The following is a 20765-nucleotide window of genomic DNA, read 5'->3' on the forward strand; positions in this document are numbered from 1 at the left end:
TGTCACCATAATACCTGCCCCCTGCTGGGACCCCCATGGAGCCCAGCTAACCCATGACCTATCCACCCTGCTGGAGACACATCTTTCTTCTAGTCTGCAACTCCAACTGGGGCAGATCGGATGCTCCTGCCCTCTCCAACACACCACAGTCTGTCTCCCAAGAGGTCTGCCTTAACCAGGGGGACAGGAGCCTCCCCATCCCCCAACCAGAGACAGCACTGCCTGTCCCACAGGAGGCCTGCTCAAGTCCATGTCACAGAGTCCTACATGCCTACAAGGAGCGACAGGCTCCAGCCAGAGACAACCAGGCCAGTTAACACCAGAGATAACTAAATGGCAAGAGATAAGCTCAAGAAAATAAGCAACAGAAGCCTATGTAATGTGGTACCATCAGAATCCAGTTCTCCCACCACAGAAAACCCTGGATATGCTAACACACCTGATTCTGCAAGCAAGACTCTGACCTAAAATCCCATCTCATGAAGATGATACAGGCCTTTAAGGAGAACATAAATAGCTCTCTTAAAGAAATACAGGAGAACTATGCAAACAGGTAGACGGCCTTGAAGAAATACAGGAAAACACAATTAAAAAGGTGAAGGAATTTAATAAAACTGACCAAGACCTAAAAATGGAAATAGAAAGAATATAGAAATCACAAATGGAGGCAACCCCGTAGATGGAAAACCTAGGAAAGAGATCAGGTGTTTTACAGATGCAAGCATCACCAACAGAACACAAGAGATAGAAGAGAGAATCTTAGGCATAGAAGATACCATAGAAGATATTGATACAACAGTCAAAGAAAATACAAAGGGCAAAAAAAACTCCTAACCAAAACATTCTAGAAATTCAGGACACAATGAAAAGACCAAATCTAAGAATAATAGGGATAAAAGAGAGTGAAGATTCCCAATTCAAAGGGCCAGGAAACATCTTCAATAAAATCATAGATGCAAGCTTTGCTAACCTAAAGAAAGAGATGGACATAAATGTACAAGAATCCTACAGAACACCAAATAGATTGGACTTGAAAATAAAATCCTCCCATCACATAATAGTCAGAACATTAAGTGCCCAGAACAAAGAAAGAATATTACACGTAGTAAGGAAAAAGGGCAAAGTAACATAAAAAGGCAGATCTATCAGAAATATACCAGACTTCTCAACAGAGACTCTAAAAGCCAGAAGATGCAGACTCTAAGAGAATAGAAATGCTAGCCCAGGCTATAGTACCCAGTAAAATCTCAAATACCAAACCAAAATATTTTAGGACAAAAAAAATTTAAACAATATCTTTTTATTAATCCAGCTCTAGACAGGATACTAGAAGGAAAACTCCAACATAAAGAGGGTCACTACAACCAAGAAAACATAACAAATTAATCATCTCATCACAAACCCAAAAGAAGAGAATTACAAAAACATAACACCATCTATAAAAACAAAAATAATGGAAACCAACAATCATTGATCTTTAATCTCCCTCAACACCAATGAACTCAATTCCTTGGAATACAAAGACATAAGCTAACAGATATGTAAACAGCGCCCAGCATTTTGCGCATACAAGAAACACACATAACTGACAAAGACAGACACTATCTCAGAGTGAAAGGCTGAATAAAAGGTATTCAAGCAAATGTTGCCAAGAAACAAGCTGGAGTTGCCATTCTAATATCTAATAAAATAAAATTTCAACCAAAAGTTATCAAACAAGATGGGGAAGGATACTTCATATACATCAAAGGAAAATTTCATCAAGAGGTAGTCTCAATTTTGAACATCTATGCCCCAAATACAAGAGAACCCACATTCCTAAATGAAACTTTACTAAACCTCAAAACACATATTGATCCTCAAACAGTAACAGCTGGAGACTTCAACACCCCACTTTCACAATGGACAGGTCATTAAAACTGAAACTTAACAGAGACACAGTGAAACTAACATAAGTTATGAACCAAGTGGATTTAGGGTAGATATTTCACCCTAAATCAAAAGAATATACCTTCTTCTCAGCACCTCATTGAACTCTCTTTAAAACTGACCATATAAGAGAACACAAAGCAAGACTCAACAGATACAAGAAGACTGACATAATCCCATGTATTCTGAACTGAGACTCATCTTCAACAACAACAAAAACAACAGACAGGCCACATAGACACAGAAACTGAACATCTTTCTGCTCAATGATAACTTGGTCAAGGAAGAAATAAAGAAAGAAATTAAAGACTTACTAGAATTCAATAAAAATGAAGGCATAACATAGCCAAACTTATGGGACAGAATGAAAACAGTGCTATGAGAAAAATCCACAGCAATAAGTTCCTTCATAAAGAAATTAGAGAGATCCTGCATTAGCAGCTTAGCAGCACATCCGAAAGGTCTAGAAGAAAGAGAAGCAAACACACCCAAGAGGAGTAGATGGCAGAAAATAATCAAACTCGGGGCTGAAATCAACCAATTAGAAACAAAGAGAATAAAAGAAAGAATCAGCAAAACTAAAGGCTGGTTCTTTGAGGAAAATTAACAAGATAGATAAACTCTTAGCCAAGCTAGCCAGATGGCACAAAGTATCCAAATTAACAAAATCAGAAATGAAAAGGGAGTCATAACAACAGATACTGAGGAAATTAAAAAAAAAAAAAAAACAGATCCTACTACAAGAGGCTATACTCAACAAAACTGGAAAATCTAGATGAAATGGATGCTTTTCTAAACAGATGCCATGTACCAAAGTTAAATTAGGATGAGGTAAACTTTCTAAACAGTCCCATAACCTCTAAGGAAATAGAAGCAGTCATTAAAAGTCTCCCAACCAGAAACAAAACAAAACAAAAACAAACAAACAAACAAATACCAAAACTCAGGGCCTATTGGTTTTAGTGCAGAATTCTATCAGACCTCCAAAGAAGACCTAATATCAATCCTCCTCAAACTATTCCAGAAAATAGAAACAGAACGAACACTACCTAATTTATTCTATGAAGCCACAGTTACTCTGATACTTAAACTACACAGACACCTAACAAAGAAAGAGAACTTCAGACCAATTTCACTTATGAGTATTAATGCAAAAATCTCAATAAAATTCTGACAAACCTAATCAAAGGACACATGAAAATGATCATTCACCATGATCAAGTAGGCTTCATTCCAGGGATGCTGCGATGGTTCAATATATAGGAATCTATCTAATCCACTACATAAACAAACTTAAAGAAAAACATCACATGATCATTTCATTAGATGTTGAAAAAGCCTTTGACAAATTCCTTCATAAACAACAACCTTCTTGTAAAAAGTCTTGGAGAGATCAGAAATCCTAAATTTATATAGTGTGACCATATTTGAACACAGGGTTGTTATAGGAAAAATCAAGATCATTAGAACGAGTTCTAGCAGGACTAGTGTTCTTATTTAAAATAAAAAGTAAATTTGGTCACAGAGACAAAGTGTACAGTGGCAACAAAAGGTGAAAAGAGACACGGGAAAGACAGCCATCCATATACCAGGGTGAGAGGAAGGACACACCCACACAGCAGGGGAAGATCAGAATCCACACATCAGGGCAACAGGTTGTGATAGACCCTTCTTCCTTGTCCTCAGAAGAAAGAAATCTCACTCATACCTGACCTACCTGGAACTTCTGGCTTCCAGTTTGGTGGACTTAGAAAGCCAATGCCAATAATTAAGGTAAAATTATCAGGGCAGAAATTTCTATGGTAACACAAAATAATAATAATTTTAAAAAGCTATTTAAATTGCCATGCAAATTAAGCAAGACCCTCAGGGGTAACTGATTTAATCAGCAAACAAATACTATCTAGTTTGACAGGGACTGAAGCATACACTTGCATCTTGAAGGTTTTAAAGATAATAGAATTATTTCAATACTGATGCAGGCTTCATATACTACCATCATGAAATGGTAAGACTAGGAAGCAATCTTCTTTGCCACAAACACTTTCAATACCATGACGCCTAACATCACATATGAAACAACAGACAAACACAACAGAAGAAAACAGAAACCATCATTTCTCTGATGCTAGGTGAGTAGATTAGAGCCCTGACAAAAAGCCTGTGAATATAACTTATGTTTATGATTTTGATTTCTTATTTGATAAAGTTGATTGAAACTCCTTTTATAACATAATTAATTCCGATCCAAAATACCTGGCAAAAAAGAGAACCCCTTCACTGCCCAAAATATCAGTAATAAATAAATAACATCCCCAACAATGTCCAAGAAGAATACACTATTGGGGTTCAGTAAAAAGCAGGCATGTAATAAAAAAAAGAAGCAACTATATAGAATAGAAACCACAGGCAGTTTCGTTTGATTGTAAAAGTGCCACTTTTTAATTTATCTCTCAAATTGAAAAAAAGCAAATTCAAGCAATAATTCATAGCGGTTGGGTGGAAAGCAGCAAGTGTTGCGTGTTAAGATAGGGAGGCTATGAAAGATGATCAACATAGAGCACTGCCTATCGGAGTCACGAAGAGGTCAGTACCTTATAGGTCAATGGGACCATATCAAGTGACTATTATCTAATAACAGAAATCAGAGCAGTTTCTCTTGAACAGCAAGTCACCTGAAGTGACTCCTTTGTGGGATACGGATAGAGTCTAGCTCGCATTTACTTTCCTTTTGTCAAGTGTAAGAAACTATCTATATAGTCTTCTAATGTTAAACTGATATCATAATGTGTCATACCACACATCACACGCTATACACATGTTCAGTGTAAGTCTGGAGGTCAATAAGCAAAGGAAGGCATCGAGAGGAGAGAGAAGATGGGAAGGGAAGGAACACTGAAGCCAAAGAAGAGGAAAGAGGAGAAAGAGAAGGAAGAAGGAGGGAGAGAGAAAAGGAAGAGAAGGGAGAAGATGAGCAAGGAGAGGAAGAACAGGAGGGACAGGAAGGGGAAAGAGAGGGATGGGATGAGAGACACAAAGGGAGAAAGACAGGAAGGAGAAAGGAAATGAATGTGGATAGAAAAAAGACTGCCCCTCCCACTTTAGAATGTTAAGCAAATGCATTCGTGGGCAAAGTTCAAAATAAACCTCTCTTTTTCCACTTATAGAGAGCAGTTGTGTCCCCACTTTGCTCTTCTAGTGGGTAATCAGGAATCCTTAATGACAAGGGCGGGAGTCATGGAGAAACCGGCAATACCAGAGTTGACAGCCTTGGTACCACCACATCCCTACAGAATCAATCTCCAGAGAACATGTTCTCAAGGCTTGGCCACACTGGAAGAACTGAAGAAGTAGTGAAAAAATCAATGTGGCCATCAGAAGGGACCATCTTCAAAATCTGGTCTTCCATTGTAAACATGTCAAGATGGAAATGATTCCAAAACTGATAGCAAGTGGCACATCTGTATTGCTGCCACCCCAAACACCAGCGAAGTTCTAAAGGCTGGGTTTGAAGAGTGGGAAGGTTCCCTTCTGAAGTGTAAAAGGTGGAGGATATCAAGTGGAACCCACCGAGTATCAAGGGCATGAGAATTTCAAATTGAAACCTCTTTTCTTTATTGAAACGGAATCATTTTACACAAGGCTATAGAAAAAATCTTAATAATAAACATGTTTAAAAGAAAAGCCTGGGTATAGTATAAGTTGTGAACATGTCCAAAGAAAGAATATTAGTTACATGAGATATTTAGTAGTTCTAAGACACAAATCAAGAAAGAAAAAAAAAATCCTTCAAATGCAAAGTGCAGTATGTGATTTATCTAAAACAAAATCAAAATACTGCATATTCTCCCTTAGCCCTTCCATACTTTTCCTGTTACCCTTGAGGGGAAAGTTCTAGTTTACTAACACAAATATCAACTATGACCAGATAGAGAAAGAGTTGAGCAACTAAATCAAGGATTGACAGCCAATGTTATACCAACACTCTTGAACTATGTGCTCATGGTCCATTTGGCCCGTGGGGGGAAACGAAGAAAGCTATATGAAATTTTGTGACTTAAAGCTGTCACCTTAGAACAAAACCAACCCAATCAAGCTCCGAGAGAAGGACATTAATCAAGAGCTATATAGGATCATCACTTGGGAAAATAAATCTAAACAATTGTTTTTAAAAAGATTTTTTTTACATTTATTTACTCAGTGGGTATGTGTGTTTGACTTTGGGTCCACATGTACAGGAGCTTGCAAAGACAAAGTCAGACCATGGAACCCCACAGATCTGGAGTTACACACTGTCTATTAGAAGCTAGCCTGAAGGTTCTGACACCAAATCTGCTGAGTCACCATGCCAGTTCTGCAAGCAATTTTCAAAATGTCCTTGATAGTTTTACAACAAGGAGGCAATTAAAACTCAAAAAGGATGGTGATGACATCATGCTTTTATGATTTCAAATAAGTGACTCTTTGTTCTTGAAACCTATATCATCACGATTCTTAAGTCTTGGCAGTATCACTATACTTCATTTGTTTTTTGGGTTTTTTGTTTGTTTGTTTGTTAATTTTTTTTTCTGGTAGTGATAAACTATTGTGCTTTTTATTTATTCATGAGAGAGCCAGGATGGTATGACTTACAAGGGGACAATATTAGGTTGTGAACACCAGATTGGGAAAAAAAAAAATGGAGGGTTTTCTTAGAAGCTGCCTACCAAAGGTCCAGAGCAGGTCTGCAGCTTAGATTCATCTCTCAGTCACTGTGACACAATGCATAAGAAAATCAACTTCAGAAAAAGGGAAGAGACCTATTTTGGTTCTCAGTTTCAAAAGGATAAGTCCACAGTCCTTGGCCCCACCATTGCAGGCAACATCACCGTGGACAGAACATAGCAGAGCAACATTGCTCACTTATAGAACATGGAAATGTTCCTTCTTACAATGTCCCAAATCCATACTGAACACTGAGTTTTGAGCTGCAGAAAAGGATTTAGTGTATAGTACTGCATCACTTGTTAGTGAGGGATTATGGTTAGGTGCTTGCAGAAGGCACAACCTTTAGTAAGAAGCCTTTAGTTGAAGGCTTTGGGCAGTTTGGGGGAAGCCGTCTCGTGTGCAAAAAAGGTCAGCAAGGTTTAAAAATGTCTCAAAGGTCAGCGTGTATGGAAGGGAGCATTTGCAGCCTCATTCAAAAAAATCAGCTGTGGCTTGTCTGAGGTCTGATAGACAATGGCTTCCCATCTCCACCTAAGGGTCCTGAGAGGCGCTATGCCTTTGATTTTATAATGGTTGTTGTCCCTTAACAAGCTGAAGAGATGTAATAAAATCCTACCCCAGATATACTTTTAGTGGCTTTTCCTTTTCTCTTCCGTACTTTGTAGTAACCCTTATTCAAGGTAACATGTTTGTAGGCGACCTGGACAGAGGTGTCAAAGGCTTGAACGTCATTATCAAAATTAAAAGGAAACCAGCCATATATATATATATATATATATATATATATATATATATATATATATATGTGTGTGTGTGTGTGTGTGTGTGTGTGTGTGTGTGTGTGTGTATTAGAAATTAAATATAAATGAGACTAGGAGTAGGATATAGTTATCTTTTAGATTAAATACAATCTCCATGTCAAAGCTGTAAGGGGAAAATGGTCCTCCATGTTCCCATCTACAGTACAGACCTATTGTTTTCATGTGGCTTAATTTGAGTTATTTTCAGATACAGTAATAACAAAAAAGAAAGGTCTACACTGTTCTGCATATTGATTACCAGTATGCAATACTCACTAAAGGACCAAAGGGTCCTGGATGGTTCAACTCTCTTTTTGTTTTCTTCTGAAGATATTTACAAAACCATCTGCTACCTCTGTGTATTTATTTACATTTCCCCAGAAAAACCTAAAAGGCTTATAGAGTTCATTAGATATGACTCTCTGCTACACATGGCTCTCTTAGAGTGAAGAGGCCCACAGACAGGGTATAGATGCATTGGAGACTTACAGAACTTCTAGGTGGCTAACTCAGCAGCTATTAGATGGGGTAGTTGATTAATAAAGCCCATTTATGTCCATTATAGCCTGGGACAGGTTTGCCTACAGTGCAGAAAGAAAGGTAACTTTGTTTTAATTCTACCTGTAGATAAAATAACCAGTCCTCATAAATCAAACAAGATAACTGGTTTTGCTGGATTCTTAGTGAAGAGAAATAAATGCTTGCCCTTTTCTTATAATTGCCCACCAGTCCTCAGGCACCATGTCCATTAACACATGAGAACGGAGAATCCCCTGAGAGGAGTATGTTTTCCCCCAGGAGAAAAACAAGGTAGAAGAATGAGGAAGAAGCCCCTTTCGTGTCCTGCCAGGTTGGAAATGAGGATGCAGACTTGCCAACCTCCACAAATTACACCCTTCATGGGGGATGTCTGTGTTCCAAAGGCCTCTCTTTCAACTAACACATTTTCCGCTCAGCATCTGTCAAACGTCTTCTTTTGTTAACTTGTTGACAAGAGTGAACCTGTCAGCTTTTAAAATGGCTGCTGTCTCTAAGTATACACCTAGATGAAAATGTGGAAAGTGTGAGTTACTCCCTTTCACAGGGGATCTTGTCAAGGGCTGAGGCTTCAACCTGGCTGCTTTTGCAACAGGGACCAAAAAAAAAAAAAAAAAAAAAAAAAAAAGAAAAGAAAAAGAAAAGTGGAACTGTACCAAGCAGTGTTGAGTCCATCAACATTATATAGAAATAAAAAAAAAACCTCACATAAAAACAAGTAGGTGGAGGGTACCATCCCCCAAGGAGGTCAAAGGTGATGTGTGACTCAACAAAACAATGAAGATGCTCTGGGTTTTAAATGCAATCCCTAACTCCAGACTCAGCCACTTATTTTACATTAGCGATGGAATGAGACATCCTGGGCAGCTTGATGACAACAGTCAATATGTTCCCCTTGAGGAGAAATGACAGGTGAACACAGAGCAATCTCCATCTGAGAAATGGCTATGACCCAATGAGTACCCAGAGTGCATGCTTCAGAACATCTCTGAAGAGCCATATGTCAGGGCTCCAGAGACGGGTCAGTGGGATGGGTCTCTGGGTAGAGGTGCTTGCTTGTACAACTGGAATTCAGTTCCTGAAGACTACAGTAGGAGAGGACTCATTCCTTAGAGTTGCCCACTGACATTTACATGAGTGTTATGAACACACACACACACACACATACACACACACACAACCAAATTACCAAATTAACTGAAAAAAAAAAAAAAAACCCAAAACAAATCCAAATCAACGTCCTAGCTGCCAATATTTATTGCCCTTTTTCCTGCCGCACTCACTAAGCTCTTCTCTGAATCAAATGAAAGCATCTCCAAGTACCTGGATTTCACTTTTTCCCAAGCATAAAATTCCCTGTTGGTTTCAAGTTTCCACATTTCCTCTCATAGTCCATCAGAGTCTACACATCAGATGACCCATCCTCTCTGCTGTCACTGCCCTATTTGCACACCATCTTGAGGATGTGCTTAAAATGCCAAGGTCACTGGAGAAGTTTTCCAAGGATCAGTAGAAAACCAACTTTCTGGAATGTCTCCTAATTCCTTTCTGCTTTAACCTAGGTAAAAGATAATTTGGGGAGAGATGGCATAAGGATATCAAGAGGGAGAAGAGAAAGACAGAGAGGGAGAGGGAGAGGGAGAGGGAGAGGGAGAGGGAGAGGGAGAGGGAGAGGGAGAGGGAGAGGGAGAGGGAGAGGGAGAGGGAGAGGGAGAGGGAGAGGGAGAGGGAGAGGGAGAGGGAGAGGGAGAGGGAGAGGGAGAGGGAGAGGGAGAGGGAGAGGGAGAGGGACAGGGAGAGGGACAGGGACAGGGACAGGGACAGGGACAGGGAAGGGAAAAGAAGAGGGAGAGGGAAAAGGAGAGGGAGACTTATCAAACTTCAAATTATGTTTTCATATGTGCACACATATCTTTAATAGGAAGCCATATATTTAAATGTACACATATGTAATCACCTAAGTATTTTGAAGTGAAGAGGACATATGCAGACCAAGTGAATAGAGACAAAGAAGTAGTTATCAGATATTCTAAGGAGGGCTGGGGAGAAATGATGGTTGGTAAAGCACTTGCTGGCAAGCATGAGGGCCTGAGGTAGATTCCCAGCACCCACACAGAAGAGTAGGGGGGCTGTGGCTTATGCTTGTACTCTCAGCCCTGGGGAGGCAGACACAGGAGAGTCCCAGGACAATAAAGACCTATCTCAGTGGATAGCATTCCTGAAGAATAACACCCACCACTGGCCTGCATATAAGTGTATACATACTCACATACATATATACACATGCACACACATGAACACATATCCCCCCCCAACACACACACACTCACAAAAGAAACTATAATGCTTTATGTTCATGAACCTAAAACTCAAGCACTGCATCATTTTACAAAAATGATGTGTGCCATGAATAAATTGCAGACCTATGTGGTCAAAAGTAAAATTTGAAAAAGTAGTTTTGGATTTTGGTAATAATCAAGTGTGTACTCCTAAGAATGCCACTGTCCCATAGTTGGAGGTACACTACAGGATGTTATAACTGCTTAAGGCATTAAAAGAGTGAAGCCTGCCTGCTCTGCCTATGCCCCCAGGGTCAGCTCTCCAGCTTTGCCTGCTCAAGGGACTGGGCCAGCTCTCCCATATGTCATAGCCACCTACTCCTGCTGGAGCCCATGAAGGGGCCAGTCCTGCAGAAACAAAGCTACAGGATCTCCATGACGCAGGGCAACAGCAGGTTATTCAAGAGGAGTCCTTGTGAGGATCCAGTATTGATAGTTTAGCGGAAGCCAGAAGCCTAAAGCCAGAACAAATGACTCAATGCAATGAACACTTGCAAGTTCAGCTGTTTCAGCAAAAGGGGGACACTATGTCACACACCATGGCAGACCACAGACCACAGGAAGATGTGTTCTCTGCTGCTGTTTGTTTTTATTCTTTCTTTCCTTCTTCCTTGTTTTGTGGGGAAGGTTGAAAGGGTGGAGGGCTGATATGGACGGATGGGGAGATAAGTAGAATTTAGGTTCATAATGTGAAATTCACAAGAAATCAATAAAAAAATGTATTTTTTAAGGATATTAATACTAGGGATGAGGATATAGTTCCATAGGTAAAGTGCCTGCCATACATACATAAGGGCTTAAGTTCAGATCCTCAAAACCCAAATAAAATCGGATGCAGACACAGCAGCACTCACTAGTGCTCCCATAGTGACATGGGGGATATAAACAGAACCGCTAGAAGGTAGCAGGCCAGGTATCTGGCATATACAACATCAAAATCCCATCTTAAACACAATGGAAAGCAAAGGCTGACAGCCAAGGCCATCCTCTGACACCTACCTGCACACTGTGGGACATGTGCTCTGGCCAGCAAAACACAGGTACAGGTACACACAGGCACATGCATGCACACAAACACACAGGTACACACACACAGGCACACACACATGCATCCACACACACAGACACATACAAATATACATATACAGTATATGTTACTGATTAAAATTGCTGTGCATTCATTTTCAAACAACTACCGAAGAATTCACCAATATACCTCTTCTCCATCCAGAATAGTAACTGTGGCTTAAATCAAGTGAATCTATTTATAAAATGTATAATGATGACTAATTGCCTGATAATGACTGTGGGGTACCGTGAACCTTAGGAACTCACAAATTAATCCTTATAAATGAAATTCAAGTTAGTAGCGCTTTCATAACAATGAACTCTAACCTTCTGAAAATTATAAATTAATTTAGAGTAAATCAAAAAATTGTTAACCAGAATAATAAGCAATATTTCCTCTATGTCTGGATTAAAAGAGGCTGGTCTGGGTACAGTTCTGTACATTACCACACATATAAAGGCCCTGTAGCTTTGCATTTGTTGATAGCTATTATCAGCTGTGAGCTAGGAAAAAAAAAAAAAAAAGAAAACCACAAAACACATGATGGCAATGATTACCAAGAAGAACAAAATAGTCTGTTAAATATGTTATATTTTCACACATTTTCACTAACGAAACAACTTCTAAGGCTGAGCTACATTTGCCTTTTTGAAAAGCTTGAATCTACAATGCTACACATACCTGTCCAGTCCGCACACAACAACCTACCATACACATATGTTATTCTAAGGGCTTATGTGTCATCTACAAGGAAACGCTGCCATCTTGTCAATTTCTATGTAAATTCTTTCTATGTAAATTCCCAATGCTTCAGTGTATTTAGTTTTCTATTTAGCATAGCCTTCTCTACAGCGCCCCTGCTGGAGGACTTTGGATCGACAGCTGGCCCATTTGCAGAGAAACAGCTTCGCTCTTGTCACATGATCCAGACCCACTGGCCCAGTACAGAAGTGCTCTGAGTTGGGAGTGGGGTGGGGGTGGGGGTGGGGGTAGGGGTGCAGCTCTTTCTGATTGATATTCAGGAAGAAAGCAAGCCAGTCTGGAGGGAGCACGTTCTTTATCGATAGTCTAGCTCTGCTCTAGGAGTCCGGATGCTAAATTGGAGCTGAAAATAGAAGTACATTAAAGTACAACTGGATTTTCCTCAAATCTCTCTTCAGATGTTTAAAATTAAAACTGCCCTTGCCTTCTGCATTAGGAATCAGGTAAGCATGGCGATAAATGAAGATCTTAGGCACTAGGAGCTAGGGTAAGGCGGAGAAATGACAGAGGCCAGAACAATAGCAGGTGGGCGGTGGGAGAAGCCCCAAGAACCCCGAAACACAGAGAGAAGGAGAAGTGGGAATAACTAGATATTGCTGAGAGGGGTCCCCATGGTGCCTCTTGATCTAAAGGGTGAGCTTCAGACATGGTGAAACCATGTCCTAAAGCTGGCTAGTTCTTCCTTCTGTCCTTTCCTCTTTCTGTGTCTGTTCGTTTTCCAGTGGAGCTCATTATCCCATTAAAGTAAAGCCTTCTAAGTAACAGAATATGCTGCTGTCCTGGTTGGTACTCTCTATAGATTTACTAGATAAATGGCTTAACAAGTTTTCTCCTGACACTTGTAATTCTCCTTCAGAGAACAATAGAAAATGCGCAGATCCTCCCGTGTCTGGTGAAATTCCTGGAATACCACAGATATTTAATCAATTTAATACCTTAAAAATTCTCTAAGCAGAATTGGCAAAAATGCCCTTTTACATGTCGAATAAAAATATTGTACAAATATCAGAGACAATTAGCACCTGTAGTTTTCAATAAAACATTTAGAAATGCTTGCATGCTCGCTGCTAACAACAGGAAAAAAAATCACAAGATGCTTTTTAAAAATAAATATTTAAATCTTTCAAAATTATTTTAAAAACCAGTCTGATGTTTTAGAAAAGCAGGGTTTACTCACTACTTGTATGTTTCTGAGCGGATATATTCAAAAACATGGGAGACGCCAAGCTGGAACTGGTCAGCAATTGGGGTAACCCAGGGGTTGTTCTCTGCTTTGAAGACCTGCTTCTGACCGGTTAGATCCAAGTTGCCTGAAAAGATGAAGAGAAGTAAAATGAAGTTGAAGGTTCTATCATCCAATAAGAGGAGAGTGGGAAATCCTTATGTATGTTATAAGTCATTTTTATCTGATTTTTTAAAAGTTCTTACCCCAAGTCATTATGCATATACTAGGCAATGTTGATGATGATACAATGTTGATGGTTATTCAAGAAATGGATACCAAATGAAGGAGAAAGATAGGACAGAAAGAAAAAAGGGGAGGGAGAGAGGGAAAGAAGGAGTGGGGAGAGGACAGAAGGAAGGACAGGAGTGGCAATAGAGGAAAGTATTCCACCAACCCGATAAAGCACCTTTTCCAGGGTGGCATGCTTTACTCCAGATATCTGCTACAGAGATTAAAAGTCTTGTTCAAGACTGAAAGGGGGACTAGAAAGATGGTACAGCCATTAAGACAGAGCACTGCTGCTCAGAGGGACCAAGTTTAGTCTCAGTAAGCACATAAACTGGCTCACAATCACCTGCAACTCCAGTTCCAGGGCAATTCAACACCTTTGCCTTCCAAGGGTGCCTTGAACTCACACCTAAGCACATACCCACCCACAGGCATATCCAGCCAAGCACATGCCCACCCATGGACATAATTAAAAAGACCCTAACGATGTCAAGCTATGTCTCTCCATGTGCGAGTGGATCTAAGACAAATCAGGTCAACAGAACTTTCTTCATTAAGCACAAAACCGGAGTGAAGCAACAGGAGCACACTACCCTAGTAGTGTTACCGTGGACCATGCAAGCATGATGAACACATTGCATACCAGTCCTAAGTGAGTCTCAATGACATAGTGACGACAGAGACTAGCATTCAGGTAAAATGGTTTACAAATTGCCTTCGAAAATTACTTCCTCATTTAATTTTCTAGCACTCCCTGGGGTCACTTCATAGGTGAAGAAGTGGGAATTTGGGTGAATGAACTAATATGCCTCAATTACAGAAAATGTGAGCCCAGGAACGTTGAACCTGGCACCAAACCTTATTTTCTTTCTGTGGACAAGCAATTCAGCTGTGTGTCCATTTAGGTCAATAATGCTGTCAATAAGGCATTGAAGCCAGTAAACTCCCTCTCTCCTGGGTACGGCCTATTCATGATCAGACAGTTCTCTCTGCCCCAACTTTTGGTATGTTCGAAATGGAACACAACATGGGAAGGAGGTTCCTCAAGTATGGCAATCTATGGTTGCCAGGCATGATCAAAGACAGAACACTTCCACAGCAGGAAAGGATGTGGCCTCACTTGGAGAGTCCCCACAGGCCTTTCCGGAAAGTTCTACTATGCAACTCCAGTTTCAGTCTTGTGGTCTACAGCACAGGGTCGTTTGAACAGAGACACATAGCAATTACTGTTCTCAAGACACTTCAAAGTGACACGGTTGTCCTGTTCTGTCTGACGCATGAGTGGCATTCTGTCAGATCTGATGGTCAGTACAATGAACATATACTCTGAGATACAAGTAGATCACAATACAAATCATTTTCTAGTTGATCTGAGAGCTGGGAATGAAAGAGTAAACTTTTTTTCCTTTTTATGATGTGTACTGTATGCACAGGTTGCCTGTGTGTGTGTGCGCGCGTGTGTGTTCTACATGCATGTGTGCATGCTGTGCATGCATGTATGCAGACCAGAGGCAAAAATCTGGAATCTTCCTCACTCTCCACATTACTTTCTACAGAGCATCTCTCCCTGAACTTGGCAATTACTGATTCAGCCAGACTGACTGGCCAGCAAGCCCCTAGGATCTTCCTGTCTGTCCCTCGCCAGTGTCAGGATCATAACAAGCACTGTCATGCCCTGGCCCAGCTTTTTATATGGGTGTTAGGAATTTGAACTCAAATCCCCATGCTTTACAGGGCCTATACTTTGCTGACTAGGCCATATCTCCAGCTCCAGAATGTTTTGCTAGGAAAATGGATACAATTATATTTTTTCTTATACAATTCCATTCTTTCTTTTTTGTTAGAAAAACATGAAAAAAACCCAGAAAGGAAAATATTAATAAAAAAAGAGGTCATGACTTTGAAGGATGAGGAATATATAGGAGGGTTTGGAAGAAGAAAAGGGAAGGTAGAAAAACATTGTAATTAAATTACAATCTCAAAAAGTAAAAATAAATCATTACAATCCTAGAAATAACTTTTAGAGAAGACTAAATATTAGAAAAGTAATTCATCACATCTTTCTAAAGAAACTGTTCATTTGTATAAAGTGCAAAAATAAGCAGATACATCGCTATACAAGATTGTTGATACTGTCATTTTCCTCTTAATGATTAAACATCATTAGTCAGCTTTTACATCACTTGGGAAATTAATGAGATTGATTCTCTAAACCATGCGTTGGGGAGCTGCCTGGAATACATACAAGTTCAAGGACTGCAAACACCCTACTCAGCTGAGTAGCTGTTCAGAGCCTAGTCCTGTTGGCAAGGAGGCCATTCTGTGGTCCTTACATCTTTACATCAGGGGGCAACTCTGGTTTTGTTTTATGATACAGTTTTTAAATTCTTACGTCTCTTCCATATCATCCTCTCACTAATACCATTTCTCCAGAATTCCCTTTTCGAAAAAAAAAAAAAAAGTGGGAATGATGAGAATTTCTAAAAATAAGCCTGCATTTTTTTCACTGTTGTATTTTTATTAACAATAAATAGTCTACCCACTGTCCTTAGGGTGCATGGTCACCTATGGAAGGTCCCTTGTACCCTGCAATAGTCGCTATAGTAACCATGCACTAATAAGTTGGGAACGAAGATGCTACAGGTGAACAAACCCCTACTGTCACATCTAAGATGTAATCTAAGCTTACATACTGTCTGTCATCTTCCTGCACCTAAGCTCTATACTAACTCAGCCTGGTGTCAACGACAAAACAAATAAACATGATTACAAGAGGTGGTGAGGACAAGGTGTAAATGCTACAAAGTGATGGGAGTGGGGTGTGAACACATTTGGTGGGAATTCTGTGGGAACTCTTTCCCCTTTCTGACACAAACACCAGGTCCCCTCCTGAGAACTCGAGCTGAGTTTCACTGCACACAACTCTATTGTGCAGACCAAGCATCTAGGACATTGTGCCAATCACACTTTACCATGAACTAAGTTTCCATAGCAATGGCTTCCTTTGACATAAGACAGTGAGAAAATAGGGCTCTTTTCTCTCTGGATTACATCACAAGCCCCCCTCTGCCAAGTCTCCAGGCTTACCCCAGTAATCTGAAAACACATGGACACACTGGCATGCCCCCCTGGCTCATATTTATAATTCCAGCACTAGAGAGACTGAGGCAGGATGATTCTGAGGTCTAGGCTAGCCTGGCCTATAGAGAAAATCTGTCTTTAAAAAAAAAAAAAGGTAAGTATGATACAAACAAATTTTCAGTGTGTCCTCATGAGGTGTGGTCTATTGCTATGAACTGTAATGCTAAATACTGGCCCCCAAGGTCTGGTTGCCCCCAGGGGATAGATCTTCATATACACCAAGTGATGTTATGCCACTTTGTCCACCAGGTTATCTCTGATTGGTCAAAAAAAAACATGCCTATAGCCTGTAGCTGGGAAGAAGAGAGGTAGGCGGGGTTTTGGTTCTCAGGCTTGAGGTCTGAAGCAGAGACCATGAGGAGAGAGGAAAATGAAAAGAAGAGAAGACACCATAGGGTAAGGGATCATGAGAACTGGCCATGAGGGCTGGCCAGGAGGACTTAGAGCAGTCCAGGCAGAACATGGCAGGTTTTTGGCAGGGAAGTAGACAAAATAGTTTAGAGGGTTGATATCTGCCCATCCCTAATGCTGTTAAGGCCTATTATAAATGTAAAGGTTGTATGTCTTTTATCTGAGAACTGAATGAGCAAAGGCAGGGTAGTTAATATTAATATTAACTACAGCAGTGGCATCATTGAACGTAAGACCCGGGTACACAATTCTGCAGAAAAGAAGAATCTCCAGTCTACTGCCAAGCGACTACCAATACACTGAAACTTGGGCACAGCCTCTGGTTAACCACTCGACAGCTTCTTACAAACCCTGAAGTCTTTAATGGTGAAGCCTCTAAAAAGAATGCACAAAAATCCTGTGCTCCCTCACCGCCACACTTGGAAGATATACCCAAGGGAATAATGCCAAGAAAGGTCAGCTGTGCCCTTCTGCCTGAAGCCCACAGCCCCCTGGAGATCTGTCAGTCCCCAGTGATGTCTCTATTTAGTGCTGTCAGTGCTGACTGGGAAAGCACAGAGGATTGCTAATGACTTCTGCTAACTGGAGCACAGAGGAGGTGCTGAATGTAAGCTAGACATGCTCCCTTCGGGGAAAGGAGTCAGAACCTGACGTGTGAGAGTGAGAGTGAGAGGAAGCAGAAAGGACCCCGGACGATCGGCATCGTCATTTCCATCACATCAAATCCACTCTGCTGCTGTTTTGCTTCCTATGCAGAGAGGGGGAGGGGGAGGTCCGAGATACCTTATGCCTTTATATTGTGCTTATTTTAGTATTAAAAAGTGCCACCGAGGCAATTACTTAGAAATCTCACAGACCCGGGGGTGAGGGGTCCTGAAAGAAAAGAATGGTTCAACTTCATTTAGGGGAAAAAGAAAACACCAACTTCCTGTTTGATGCCAGGACTGTGAAGACCACATGGACTATCCAAAACAAACCTTAAACGAGGAAATCAATTCCCTATGACCAGGATGGAAATTACATGTGACCCTAAAAGAGGAAAGTCTCCTCAGAATTATCATGGGAGCCTGGAAAGGTGGGCTGAACATCTTTTGTTTTTCAACTCAGTGTCACTGGGAGTTAACACAATCCCTGCTTCTGTGTAGCTGCTATCCTCCCAGAAACCATCTGTCTCTGGGTTCTCTTACCTCACTCTGTAACAGGACGGTGCAGCAGTTTCAGAAAAGGGTTAATATAATTAAAGTAAAGATGGGCCACACAATGAGGAAAGATGACACCTATCTTGTATTGGCCTAGCAACAAGTTTCTATCACCCGGGTGAAGCCTGTCTGTCAGCTGTCTGGGGTGTGTTCCCTTTTAAGTAATAACATGCGGGCGGGCATCTCATCCTGCTGTCTGTCAGCCCACAATCGCCTTCGCACTGCACGCTTCAGTGCGTCCAGCGAGGAGCCCTCACCCAGCCCCTTTATTAGAAGGCTGAGCAGTACTCTGGTGGTGTTCTAACAAGGATCAGGCAGCAGGATTAAGCACTGTGACAAAGAGGATCTAATAGGCTCGAAAGTGGTGCATCTACAGACATGCTGGCTGGCTCTCAGACAGACTCACTTTGCTCACTCCTCAGTCAGGAGGTGCGGGCCACTGGGGAAGCCAGGCGGCACCGTGATTAGCGGTGACCCTCTGACCGATGCTGCCATGAAGATCATCTATCACTCAGAGGCTTATTCTGCAATTGCAAATTGGATTTTCCATTTTATTACCTGCAAAAGGACCACATATGCTTCCTTCCCGGCCCCTAGCGTAGCCGGCTTGGCTGCGCGGTGGTAATTGTGTAAACTCTAAATCATGCAATACAATCATTCGCCTTGCTGCTTATAAACGTGATTGAATGCAATAGGCAACCAAGGCCCCATTAATAAGTACGCTCATTTTCACTTATGGAAATTGGTTGTTTCCTGTAATCACACTGTGAAAATTCTTCCTGAGGACTCAAGATCCTGACGCATATGGCCAGGAGCCCCGTTTATCACATAGCAAGCGAGGAGTGGGGAGGGGGGTGGAGGAGAGCTGGGTAAATTTTTCATGTCATCAACATGGCATTTCCTCTCTCCCCAATTTCACAATGATGCCGTGGAGAGCATTTAAATTAATGTACTTGGAAAGTCGGGTTCTCCCTCACTCATAAAAATCTAAGACCATGGTCTAACAAGGCTAAACTGGAAAAGCATGGCTGACTAGGTACTCCATCATTACGTTCCCGCATCTGCGCAAGCCCAGGTAACTGTGCTCAAGAAGGAACCGGGCGAGGTATCAAGGCAGCTAGAAGATGCTCCCTGCTCTGCACTGAATTCCCACAAGGAAACTAATGACAAACAATGACAACACGAAATAAAAGCTGCATTTGCAGCTGCTCCAGATAGTGTACATATAAATCTCTATAATTTTTATTACAGCATGTAACCCCGCTAATTACAGAAATGTGTGATTATAGCTGGCTGACTATGAAAAGTTCCTTCGTTTTCAGTTCCTTCTTAACTAAATAAAAATTGATGAAGCTTATAAAATGATGCTTATGTGGCGATACTAAATATTTGCAAGAATAAACTCAGGGACTGGAACTAGAATGCTCACTACCAGTTGATAAAGTAACAGCAATACTGTTAAATGTGACTCAGTAATTAAAATAGACATTTGTATGGACTGTTCTGGAAAGAAGTCCAAGTTACAATTTTTTTTTAAAAAGTGTCCAATATACTTATGATCTTTTCACAAAGGGCAGAAGAAAAATAATCTCATGGTATGTGTTTAATTAAATTTTATGTGTAAAATAGAAAGAAGAAAGGGATACTCGCCAGATATATTATAACTCTGGTGTCCTCAAATAGGAGAAATTAAGGTGAGATGCAGATGCAAACCATCAGAAAAAAAGGATAACATACTTTGCCTTTAAAGAACTTAGTGTTACAGTAAGTGTGGCTAATTTTCATAATTTTAAAGAGATTAAAGATGAAGAGATGAAAGGACATTGAAAGACAATTTGTCAAAACAAATTCAGAATATGCAGTGCACAGTCACTGTTACAAAGAGGAGCCTCGTATTGTATTTAAAGCTTCATCCCATCCCTGTGCCCATCATACCAGCAGCTCTTACAGCCTGTGTTACACATGATGGTCTCTCAGACCCTGAAGGAATTGAGAATCTGGGTCTGAGGTTGCCTCTTTCTGTGCATCATCAGTGCAATCAAAGCAAGGCAGGATGTCTCCTGACAGCTCTCCAATTTATTCTGCGGGGAATGCAAGGCCACACCATCAGTCAGCCAATTGTCTGTTTAGCCTTTCTTGGGTGGGGGCAACCTGTTTTGAAAATAGGCATTGTGTTCATTTAGGCTTGCAATGCATGGATGCTCTATCATGAATGCTAAAATAAACAGTTACTCTTCACAGGTAGTCCAGGGAAAGAGCATAATTCAAATTGAAAAAGATTACAAAACAAAAACAAGACCCCCCTGCCAAATAGATGCGACAAAAGCAGCAGCTGATTTATGTGCATGCTGGCACAAATAGGTCCAGAAGCCTTTTCCCAATAAAGAAAAAAAAATCACATTTTACATTGTTTCCATC

The 20765-nt window shown here is 40.7% G+C and overlaps 1 protein-coding gene across 2 annotated transcripts in view; it reads right to left on the reverse strand.

The window, feature by feature from the left end:
- Positions 1 to 20765, reverse strand: part of Rsu1 (Ras suppressor protein 1) — a 177077-nt gene that overhangs the window by 69189 nt on the left and 87123 nt on the right. For both annotated transcript variants that reach the window (XM_034511072.2, XM_076939509.1), the window contains exon 8: positions 13321 to 13453. In XM_034511072.2, coding sequence (XP_034366963.1) covers positions 13321 to 13453 — 133 coding nt within the window. The remainder of the gene's footprint in view (positions 1 to 13320; positions 13454 to 20765) is intronic.

This window comes from Arvicanthis niloticus, chromosome 8, assembly GCF_011762505.2.
Source record: "Arvicanthis niloticus isolate mArvNil1 chromosome 8, mArvNil1.pat.X, whole genome shotgun sequence".
NCBI lineage: Eukaryota > Metazoa > Chordata > Mammalia > Rodentia > Muridae > Arvicanthis > Arvicanthis niloticus.